We start from the raw sequence: 12,645 nt of genomic DNA, 5'->3' as shown, positions 1-12,645 counted from the left end.
AAATGTTTAGTAAACTTGGTGAAGGTCATCATAATTTCTGCTGCTATTGTTTTATGATCAGTTTTACCACACTGTAGTTAGAATTGTTTCTCATTTATCATACATTGCATTTGAAATTGATATACAGGATAAAATGGGTTCAACTGCTCTATTCAAACTAGATATTAATGCGAGTACACTCTATATTTAGCTCTCACTTTTGGTATTGATAACCTTTCAATTTTACATGTTTGGCAGAGCCCTGAATTATTAAGTTCAAATTCTTTTTCAAATAATACACCAAATTTTCACATGGAACATTACTTCTTGCTTCATTCCTTATCTTTCTCTAAACCAAGAGGCAGTGAGATATGTTTATGCAAAGAAACAAGAAAATTTCAATTCCTTTTTCAAGTCACACTACTGTGTCAAGGTGATAATTAGTTTCATCTTTAAATTAAGTGCATAACTCTTTTTGAAATTTTAATCAATGTAATTTTACTCTGAAGTTAACTGAACAAAACTGTATGAAAAATTTTAGTGCATTAAACCTACAATTATAATCTATATAAAAGACTTTGAGGGTATGAAAAAATTAACATACTAAGATAATTTATACTACTGTAAGATTAATAAATAGTGTAAGAATTATAAAATTTTAATTGTGGGTCAGAATTATTAGTCAGACAGGGTTTCCAGAGTGTCTTATATTCTAGTTGTGAAGATAGAATTTTTCTATCCAACAATAATTATGAGGATAGAATTTTCATATCCAACAACAAGAATTATTTTTCTCACATTCCTGGCCACAAAGAACAGGCTATGAACAAAATGGCATTCAACTGCTATTGGTAAAACATTTAAAAAAATAAATATATGATCAAAACCATCATAAAAGTCACCTTTACTCAGCAGTCACCTGTTCAAACTTTACCATGGCAAATTTCCAATATAAATGTCCTGTATGTAATGCTCACCTGCATTTGGCAGTACCAAACAATGGCTTCTCCCTGCCTTAAGTGGTCACTAGAGTGAATCTATATTGCTCATTCAAGATTGCATAGATAAAGGAATATCAGGTGAATCAGTGTGCAAACATTTCTGATCTCATTTGTATTCATAACTCCAGTCATACTAACAATCTAACTCAAAGGTGTCAAGATATACAATTTGAAAGCACAGCAGTTTTTATCATTAGATACAGGGTCAATGCAATTTGTCTGCTGGATGGTAGGAAATGTAGTTGTGTTATACTGCAGATTTTATCATTAGATACAGGGTTAATGCAATTTGTCTGCTGGATGGTAGGAAATGTAGTTGTGTTATACTGCAGTTTTTATCATCAGATACAGGGTCAATGCAATTTGTCTGCTGGATGGTAGGAAATGTAGTTGTGTTATACAGCAGTTTTTATCATTAGATACAGGGTCAATGCAATTTGTCTGCTGGATGGTAGGAAATGTAGTTGTGTTATACTGCAGTTTTTATCATTAGATACAGGGTCAATGCAATTTGTCTGCTGGATGGTAGGAAATGTAGTTGTGTTATACTGCAGTTTTTATCATTAGATACAGGGTCAATGCAATTTGTCTGCTGGATGGTAGGAAATGTAGTTGTGTTATACTGCAGCAGAAATTAAATTAAAGCTATCAAAAGAAAAGAGTTATCTTAGATAAGAGATACAAGTTACATCCCTTTTCATTAGGGTCAGGAGTCATTCAATATTCAAACCTGACTGTAAAGGTAGGAGGAGTTTTGGTTCATGGGTAATAACAAATAACCATATACTACCATTTTATTTTCTGTTTGTCACATGCTTCTCACATAAACTGATTGGCTTTTGAACTTGGCAACTGACTAATCCAGATCTTGTTTTTATAGCATGAACAAAATAAGGTCAGTATATATTTTTAATTGGAGATTTCATTTATTGGATGGATTAAAGTAAGCAGCATACAATGATCTTGTGTGGAAAGCAACATATACATGTAATTATGATTTTTGTTGTACAATACACATAAAACAATCCTGATAATGCAACAACAACAAGAATAATAATAATAATAATAATAATAATAATAATAATATAATGATGATAATGACATTAGGTGCATGGAATTTGTTCAAAAACCAATTTTAAAAAGTGAACCAGTGTTCACTTGTGTGCAGTGGTCAGTTTTGCCATTTCCCATAAGAGACAGGTTTGACTGTACATAAAAAATGTTTCCATATTTATAAGGAGGGTATTGTGTTTGATTTACAATTAAAAATTTTGTGTAAACATGGTATCGAGGTTAAAATGCAGATAGATTAGAAACCTGCATAAATTACAAAGATATAATAATAGCAGATAATTGTGCCAATCAAAATGGCAATGTGCCAATCAAAATACTATCTAGATGTTATATGATGCAATATAATGAAAGAGTTATTATCCTTAATCAGATACACATGGGTATATGACAAAAAAATATATTACCTTGTCAGCAGCTACTGCCTCTGTTACCATCTCCTGCATGTGAACCTTCATCACCACCAACCAATGGAATCCTTCTTGTAGAAATGCCACCCTCCATGTCTGCATCCTGAAATTATCATTTTATTTGTTCTGCAATGCAGTGTTTGAATTTCTGGTCGATTAAACGTGCTATAATGTATGGGATCTGGCCTGCAAAAATTTTAACAAAATACATCGAAGCCTCTTACAACTGAAACCACAGTAAACCAAAATTCACTTAAAACCAAATCATATTTCTGGTACCAAATTTTTCTTTCTTTAATTTCAATAAAGTGAAACCCCTGTACCCTGAACACTCAAGAAAAGTTCAGTCAGAAAAATCAATTTTACACTAAACTGAACCACATAAACATGAAACTTACTCAAAGCATGTGGCCAACCAATGCTCATTTTACAAACTAAAGCTATGATGCATAAATTAAGATCAATATACATACACATGCAGATACAATTAAATCCTAATTCTTGTATATATCAGTTTCAAAGATTGACTGGTTTTTGATGTTTTATCAAAATGTGTTTACCTATAATAAGAAGTGAAAATAGAGAAACTCATTATGCCCAAAAGAACAATTCACAATCAAAAAATTTAATATGGTCCTAGGGGACTTCAATCTTGAGAGTAATCAGAGCATCCTCATCTCTTTTGAATGCAAGTCAAATAACTTTGACTCTCTAAAAAAGACTTGGAGGTAATAATAGTGATAGTTCCCAAATTTTTACAACATTAATATCCAGTTAGACATGTGAAGAACAGATTCTCACTATGTAAGATAGGAACTGAAAATAATACATGACAACATTTCATCAATCAATGAATTATCCACACTTTTCATTTTCAATGTTATTCTTGTAAATTTTGAAGTAAAAACCTGAAGAAATCTTTCTCTTCCAAAGCTTTAAACTACTGCTTAAATTCCTATTGGTGATGACACACTGAGTCATTATGATATCAATAAATTATTATAATGTAACAGTTACAAAAGACATGGGGCCAGTTCAAAATGGCCACTAATTGCATCTGATGTCTTTTTCAGGCATGTGATGGTAAAGATGTTCTGAATGTCTTGAAGGGCATCACTGTATGCGCCATGTCACCATGGCTGATAAAACGGTTACCTACTTATCATCAGGGTTCATTTTAAGCTGCACCCTGGAACCAGTGATCCATTTTCACTGGCAGGAATATTTATGTAATGGCACCAATGAGGCACATAAAAAAGACTTAAGAAAATAAAGATAACATACTGAGACAGCCAGTCTTTGACGGAATCGAGTTCACACCATGATTGATGGACATAGTATACTCAATGCCAAAGCAGCACACAAAAATCAGTTTCACTGATTAAAAGAAATGTCGTATCGATTTTGATTAGAGATGAAACAATACACTTATACCATTTATCATAATTCGCAGATTTATACCATGTTTAACAATACACAACCCAGGATATGATACATATCAATAAACATAAAGACTAAAGAGGCAAATATTAATAGTCATGGACATTGAAAATTAAAAGTAGCCTTTATTATGTAAATGTCATTCTTATTTGATTTTCCACTCTTATTATCGATGCATATGACAAAACTATCAATGCATAGATACATCAGTGAATCATTCAAGAGCACATGGTCAATGATCAGTGATAGAAAATCTGAAGATGAGAAGATGAAATCTTCAGCCAACACACTGCTACATTTAGTTTCAAAATAGTGTACAGGAAGGAACAAATGTAGAATCAAATGTCCAAAAATAAATTCTACCGGGCAATGGTTGCTCAAGCATGAGAAATTTAAATCCCAGTATGAATGGCTGATGACAGGGGAAATTGATAATGATCACAGACCATAAGGTTGGGGATTTATTCATTTCTGCAATAAATAGTCACTTTATCAATATTATATCCTTTGCTAGTTATCTTGATATTATCACAATATACAGAAGCCTTATCAGAGAGCTGTCCACTTTATAGAAGTAATCTTCAGCTGTAGACATATGTGAAAATGTAAAACTTGATTCTTTTTTGCTATCCATTCTATGTGATAAAATTGTTTAACATAATGAATGTTTTGGAATTTATTATCAGACCTAACTTCATGCCATCAGAAACAATATAGTCTGTTTCATGTTATATGTTTTGCAAATGAAGAGGACAATTTGATTTGTCAAACACTAACTTCCAAATTGCATCAATTTATTTATTTTATTGTGTGGGTTCAAGGCTTTTTCAACATTTTACAATACCATAAATGTTTTGTGAGAGATAAACAATAAATTCTACAATATTAAGATTGTGTTTTTATTTGAAATCTTAAGCAAAGTATTTTGTTTCAAAAACATCCTTCTGACTGCTCTGGTGGCCTAGTGGTTAGAGTACATGTCCTGGATGCAGGAGGTCATGGGTTTGAACCCCAGCCGAGTCATACCAAAGACTTACATAAATGATACTAACAGCTTCCTTGCTAGGCACGCAGCATTAAGAGGTTAGTGTTAGGACCGGTCAGCCTGATGTCAGGATAATGTGACTGGGTAGGACATCATGCTACATATCTGTGGCATGATGCCCGAGTGCTAGACATCACAACAGAACAAAAATCAATGTGAACCTATGGACTATGTGCATCCATGATGGAATGGTTAAATGTAATTGGGACTTAGATGACCATGGCAATAATATGGCAGTTTGTCATGTACTTGAGTCAAATTAAATCATATAGCACACAAATCTACCATATGAATTTAATCAAACAAGCACCAACTTATTTCCTCATTATTTTGTGGGGATCAGTTTAGAACAATCCATACCTGTAGATTCTACTCATCAATCATAGTTACAAAGGATCAAATAAAGGTATGTAGTGTTTACATCAGCTTTTGTGAAACAGTAATTGATAGCAGTGATGAAACATTTCTCTGCAAAACATTGTAGCTGCTGGTTATGTGGTTACTTACACCAGTGGTTTTATATAGTAAAACAAATCCATGTAACAAACAATTTTTTTGTAAATGAGAGGTGATCATTCACAGCAGAGGTCACTCAAATCAAGTTTTCCTGTACTGAAGGCCCCGCTTTCACTAAGCATCCTGAAATTTCTTCCTCAAATTGAATTTCTAAATATCTTCCTTACTGCTTAGTCAGTAACAATGATTATTTCACAAAGACTACTCAGCAAGCATTAGGGAGGATTAAAATACAGTCACAAAATCTTGACTTGTCCTTATAGGAATCATCCCTTATCACTAAAATGCAGTCAAAAATCTTGCCTTGACCTTCAAGGAACCTTGTCCTTCAAGGAGCCTTGTCTCATCACTAAAACAGTTATAAAATCTTGATTTGCCCTTAATGGAGTCTTGCCTTCTTACTAAAATACAGTCATGAAATCTTGACTTGTCCTTATAGGTGTCTTGCCTTATCACTAAAATACAGTCATAAAATCATGATTTGTTCTTAAAAGTGTCTTGCCTTATCACTAAAATACAGTCATAAAATCTTGACTTGACCTTCAAGGAGCCTTGTCCTTCAAGAAGCCTTGTCTCATCACTAAAACAATCATAAAATCTTGACTTGCCCTTAATGAAGTCTTGCCTTATCACTAAAATACAGTCATAAATTCTTGACTTGTCCTTATAGGAGTCTTGCCTTATCATTAAGGAGATGTTGAGGATTTCCTCAAATATGAGGAATTCTTCAATTCTTTTTAAGACTAAAAAGGTTTCCATGTATCAAATTTAAAACTAAAAAGTGATTTCAACATTTCTACCATGTCTAACTGTGACAAAAATATTGATATTGACTTAAGTATCAAAAGGAAAATAATGTAAAACCACAACCAAAGGGGAAATTCTGAGAATGTTAGTGAAATTGGGGCCAGGTGGTTGGCAACACTACAGTTCAAGTGTAACTGATAAATGAAAGATCTTATATGAGACATATAATTTATGGAACAAGCTGAAAAATGTTGTATGTTTCAAAAACATTTATAATACTCAATGCCTAATAGTCTTTTCAAGTCTATTTATCCCGTAACTTCAAAGACTTTGAACTACTTAGAGTTGATATCTGATGATTCTAGGTGCTATGCTAAAGAATAATATACTCTTTATATGAAGTGATGTCATGATGATAGTAACAGAGATACAAAGAGTTATACATACTGTGGGTAAATGTATTGACTCCAGTCTTGGTCCAACTGGTTCAGTCTATATGCCAGGCTCAGCATCAGGAGGTCTATCTCCAACAGCTCCTGTAGACATCAAATTCGTTAGCAAATTATATTTCTCTGGGAATATATACCCAATCATAATAATGTAAGAAAAATAAACTTGCTACCATCTAAATGCAGCCCTGTTGTTTTTTCCATTTAAATACCATCAAGAAAAAGGAAAGAAACTCTTACCCATTATCTCCCCTTACCACTGCTTGGTAGCTACCCATCAACCACATGTTTGCCAGTTTTAAGCTGAGTGACACACCAAGTAGGATGAAGAGATATCATGATGACACATTTTTTTTCATGACAGCAAAACAACCAACTGTCATGTAACCTGGAATGACCATAGACAGATCACACAGAAAATAATTAATTCTTCTGATAAAAATTCCTGGCAACTCCAGGGAAAGTGTTAAACCCAGGCTTGTGAGGATGTTGTGCCGACATCAACTGGGCCTGCTGGTCAACTGGGCTACAGCCACTGGACCTATCAGATTCAATTCTTATCTTGGAGAAGATTGACTGTGCATGTGAGCCAACAGCTTATATTGTCTTGGATCAAAATACATGTATTATGTTTGTTCTTGCACATGCATATTTTCTGCAACTTTGGAATCAGGAAACATCTGTTTGAACAAAGGACCAATGTAGTCTTCTACTGTTAGGGGTAGTCCATGTTCATTTAAGAACTCGGTATATAATGCCTCTGAATTTATAAAATTTGTGTCCACAATTTAGTTTTGCTGTAAAAAAAGAAGTTACCTTAGTACTGGAGTTAGTAAAACGAGCTAATTCAAGGTTTCTTTGTTTTACCAACATGACCAATATTTAAATACTTTCCACACAGCCTGCAAGGGGCGTGAAGCTGCTGCAGAATGGAACACTGTAATATGTAGTTCATGTATTCATCTCTGAATCGATTTTTCATCTTTTCTAATCCATCTGTGAAATTATTTGAAAAACATTTTTGCTCTAACACATACATCAACTAGAATAAATCCGACTTTACTTTTAGCACCAAATACCTACAGACTGGTTCTGTACCAGTTATCAATTTGAACAAAGAATCTGTGAGCAAAGATTACAAGTTAAAAAACCAGTCTGTTCTCTCCTAACTAAGCCATACAGCTGCTATAAATAGAAACTGAGGTCAAAAGTTTGAAAGTAGAACCAGCCTACTTCTTGGAAATAGGGCAACTGCTATAAATAAAACATAATACTGTTAGGAAAGTGCATGTAAGTCTATGGACAAGCATACTCTTATGTCGTAGTTACACAGAAGCAGTCTTTTCTAGAATATGGTATGTGGGATTAATGGGATGTTAATAAAAATGAGAAAACAAATTACTGATTTTTTTGGAGGGGGATATACCGAAAATGCATAATCCAAATACATTTATGCGTCAGGCATAATTTAGTGGAAAAAAAGCGTAACAATTAGGCGAAAAGCGTAATGGTTGGCATGTATGGGTTGAACGCCATTTTCATGGGATGCCACAGGCAAGCTTTCTCACATATCCATGTTGGCTTAGCCCAAGACTCAAACCCATGTGGACAGAGGTGAGATGGCAGTGATCTGTAAAGGCAAGTGCTTTAGTCCACTTAACCACTCAGGGCTGCCGCACTAAGTCTAAGTTAGTTGAATCTGTCTGTCAAGGCATTAGCCACAGGGTGGTGCTGAGCCCTACTGATGACATTGGTAATCCTGGCCATACACTACAATACCTGATATTCTGGCCAGTAACAAATTAATAGTATGCTAGGTCTAACATGGAAAATGTTGTCACAATGTTTATGTGTGAGCTTAGAGGTGGCATAGAAAATGTTCTTATACGTTTTTTTAAACTAATGCCATAAGCTCAGTGGTAAGTGTGTCCAAATGTGTCCAATACCAGCACAACAAAAACATTGCTGGTAACTGGCTTCAGAAAAAGTACTTTAGAATTGCATGGATCACAGGTGGTCTGATATTCCATTATCTGCACCAACTGCAGCAGCAGACAGAAAGAGGAATGTTTGTCTTCATCTTCACAGTCTTCTGAAACCATCATCTTATATGCCTGGCTCACAGCTGGTGAGCATTTGGAATTGGCAACACACAATACATTTCCTTGACAGACACTTTAAAGCTCTACTCTGTCCATTCCATTGTATGATCTGAGTATGAGGTTATCCCACAATCACTGTAGGGAATGTCCTCATCTGGTACAACTCCATATCCATGTAGAAGATGTCCTCATCTGGCACAACCTCCATATCCATGTAGAAGATGTCCTCATCTGGCACAACCTCCATATCCATGTAGAAGACGTCCTCATCTGGCACAACCTCCATATCCATGTAGAAGATGTCATCATGATCTGATAAATACCCCATGTGCCTAGAGTTACAGGCCCAAAGGCCATGCTTAGACATGCAGTGGACTTGTACCCTCTGGGCTGCCTACATGATTGGGGGGGGGGGGGGGGCACTCCCATATTAATTCCAATCCATCTATGGAGGATGGTAATGAATGTACAGAAAAAGATACCCTGAGACCAGGAACTGTGTCATCACCTGTGTATCAGGTAACACATCTCTGACTCTATCACAACCCTTTTTTTCTCCAATTTGTAATCATCAAAGCTGTCATCATGTGCATGATCTTTTTTTGGTGGGCTGGGGGATGGGAATGAACCATCATGTCATTCCCCGTTACATTAGCAATCAATGTCATCTTCAGACAAAGGCTAAAAAATTGTGCAGTCTATCCAAGACTTCATGTCTCTCCTTGCTCTTAAAGATTTTCCACAATACAATGGCCAAAATGCTTTCTGACCATGATGCACAAACACTGCAGGTAGAGGATGATGAACACTTCATGCAAGCAAGACACATCTCATGTTTGTCTTAATAAATTTAAATTTGGTAAACTTACTGCCTTTTGTTGCCTCTGTTTAACTAAAATGACAAGAACAACAAAATTTTAGAAAATAAAAAACTTAAAGTGTTCACAGAATCACAATAACAACATACATGGCTAAGCACAAGCAATAAAAATATGCCGTGATTATGAATAAAGAAAACCAACAACATGCAACAACAATACCATCTTGAAGAACAAGGTCAATATAAACAAAGTCTATAACTGCGACAACAAAAAATCACATAAATATTGATCAGTCTAAAAATTAAAGCAACAAGTGACATATACATTAATACAAACTTTTAACCCGACTCTGTGTAAATGAGTTGAAATAATGAAGATATAAAAGGATTTTGGGAGGTCTTGCAGTACCGTATTGATAGTATCTTGCGAAAGTTTAAAAATGGTAAATATCTGTTGATGTGTAGCCATCCAGCAGTAGTATGGGAAGGTAATAGATAAGAGTTTCATCTCTTTGTCTACATGGTATCTAGATAAAAAGACCTTTTTTTCTAAAGCAGTTTACTTCCCTAATGCCAGTGTAATTGTGGAATGCATTTAAAGGAGAAGTATTTCAACACAGGAAGTCACAAATAATTTAACTTCTTTGCTGGAGTATAATGCACATCAAATATATGCAACTATAATGTCTTTGTTCTGATTCCATTCAAAAAAACTGTTTTAATATTACATATGGATACAACAATGCCATATGAATTTTTTTAACTGACTCTGAACAAAATGAAAATGTGGTCTTGTATTCATTATTTATTATATATCTCCTGTAATATACTTTTCAAATATATTTAGCTTTACATTGTGAATGGAATTCAAAACAAATCAGGATATATATTTATTTAGGCAAAAGTTTAGTTCACTCCATTTCTAAATACTAACAGCAAGTAAAGACATCTGTGAAAACATTTAAATAGTTCCAGTCATGGTGTGCAATAAGAAAATGTGCAATGAACAGCCATATCGAATGTCAGATCGACCATACAAGACTGAATGGGTATGTAATAAACTTTGAACAGCACAGACCATTCACCAGCAGACCAGATCAATGATGTTTGTTACACTTATGGCCTTGAGCCTATTCTGCCAGGGCATCATATGATGGAAGGTCTGGGTGTATGATATTTGTTACACAAATGACCTTTTGCAAATAGTTTATACACAAATCTGCCACAGTGTCAGGCAATGGGAGATCTGGATCTATGCTGTTTGTTACACTTATGAAATTTTTTCAAATAAATTAAGCCCAAATTGTCCATAGTGTCAGGCAATGGGAGATCTGGGTCTATGCAGTTTGTTACACCTATGACCTTTTGCAAATAGTTTAGACCCAAATTTGCCATAGTGGCATGCAATGCGAGATCTGGGTCATAGCTGTTGGTTACACGCATGAAGTTTTGCAAATAGTTTAGACACTGATCTGCCACAGTGTCAGGCAATGGGAGATCTGGGTCTATGCTGTTTGTTATAACTAGTACCTAAAACATATACTAAAACCCGAATCTGCCCAAGTGTCATGCAATGGAAGGTCTGAGTATATGTTGCTCACTAATGGCTTGAATGATATAATGGTCAATATGGTAAAAAAGATATTGAGAAATCTGCAGCATGTCTCTGAACATTTCTTTCAACACTCAAGAAATAAGATGAAATCTAAGACTCTGCCTTTGTATCCAAAATCTTCCCTTATGTTTTAGCAAGCAGCTAAACTTTAACCATAGATATGATTTATATTTTAAATAATGGTTAGCAAGCAACACCAGAGTTTTTTAAGAAATGAAAAACTAAGGGAACTTTTCCTTAAGCATCCATCTCACAAAGCAACCACATATCTCCATGAGATCTCTTCGCAGTAGCAATCATGTTTAGTGATTTCCCTCTGAAATCTCAACTCAGATGACTCACAAATTCAGGCAACTTTTCTAAGAGTCTAATGATAGGTCATACTTTGGAAATGTCATTGCAATTACAATAACCAAAAATATCTACCTCATTTTCTGTAAGTCAATGGACAAAGGTCAGTCTCATGAACACCTAAAATTTTATAATTATCTTGCCCTGTAATTTTCAGACATTATTATAAAACAACCTTTTTATGCAATGATATTTCTGGATACAACTGTGGTTACAAATTGATAAATCAAGAGAAACAGACTAATATCACTTTCTGAAAGTGAAGGATTGGCTTGCTTATGACAGGAAACAACCTCAACAAGTTACATGTATGATTCAAATTGTCAAAACTTGGAGTGACAGGTTTCTCTATTCATTATTCATTAGATTGCTGACACTGATATAATGAATAACTTTTGTTTAAAACTATTTACATGTGAAGATCTTAAACACAGAAATATTAGACAAACATGTCACCATTACTAATAGACAAACATGTCACCATTACTAACAGACAAACATGTCACCATTACTAATAGACAAACATGTCACCATTACATGTCACCATTACTAATAGACAAACATGTCACCATTACTAATAGACAAACATGTCACCATTACTAAAAGAGGAAACCGTTCAAATCAAAAGCTTTCATGTTCAAAGTTTAATTGTGGATAATAGTAACACTTGCACCTAATCACATACTGTTTACTGTGTGACTGAAGGAATAGCCTAATGTCATGTGGGTTTGATTGCTTTGACTTGGATTTTTAAGTCATTTCGTTCTGGACACTGAATTAAATGCTTTTATGTTTTCAGACAGAAAAAGTAATAAATTTTACTGTCTGAAAAATTTGTAGAAAATACTGTTTTTATTTTTGTTTGAACTTCTGTATAAGATGACTTACCATTTGTTTCTCTGACTTCAGTTTAAGTTTACAAACATCAGCCATCAGTAACCTGTACAACATTTGAGCTGCCTCTTCCGCCACATCAAAGAACCTGGAACAAATTAAAATTGTGTCAGTGATGTTGCCACCACTAAAGTCATATTTATCAAGCATGTCTACTAAAACAGACGAATCAAAAATATTCTTTATAAGGGGCCATCCATTTAGT

The 12,645-nt window shown here is 34.4% G+C and overlaps 1 protein-coding gene across 1 annotated transcript in view; it reads right to left on the bottom strand.

Moving 5' to 3' along the window:
• The window catches only part of LOC149794746 (uncharacterized), a 159,799-nt gene that overhangs the window by 81,792 nt on the left and 65,362 nt on the right, over positions 1–12,645 (bottom strand). The window contains exons 17-19 of the mRNA XM_089966230.1: positions 12,435–12,528; positions 6,657–6,745; positions 2,459–2,564 (exon numbers count right to left, since the gene is read on the bottom strand). Coding sequence (XP_089822356.1) covers positions 2,459–2,564; positions 6,657–6,745; positions 12,435–12,528 — 289 coding nt within the window. The remainder of the gene's footprint in view (positions 1–2,458; positions 2,565–6,656; positions 6,746–12,434; positions 12,529–12,645) is intronic.

The sequence above is a fragment of the Sinohyriopsis cumingii genome, chromosome 7 (assembly GCF_028554795.1).
Source record: "Sinohyriopsis cumingii isolate HCF-2022 chromosome 7, ASM2855479v2, whole genome shotgun sequence".
In the NCBI taxonomy this organism is placed as follows: Eukaryota; Metazoa; Mollusca; class Bivalvia; order Unionida; family Unionidae; genus Sinohyriopsis; species Sinohyriopsis cumingii.
Note: the sequence above shows the minus strand (reverse complement) of the source record. Positions and strands in the feature narration are given on the sequence as shown.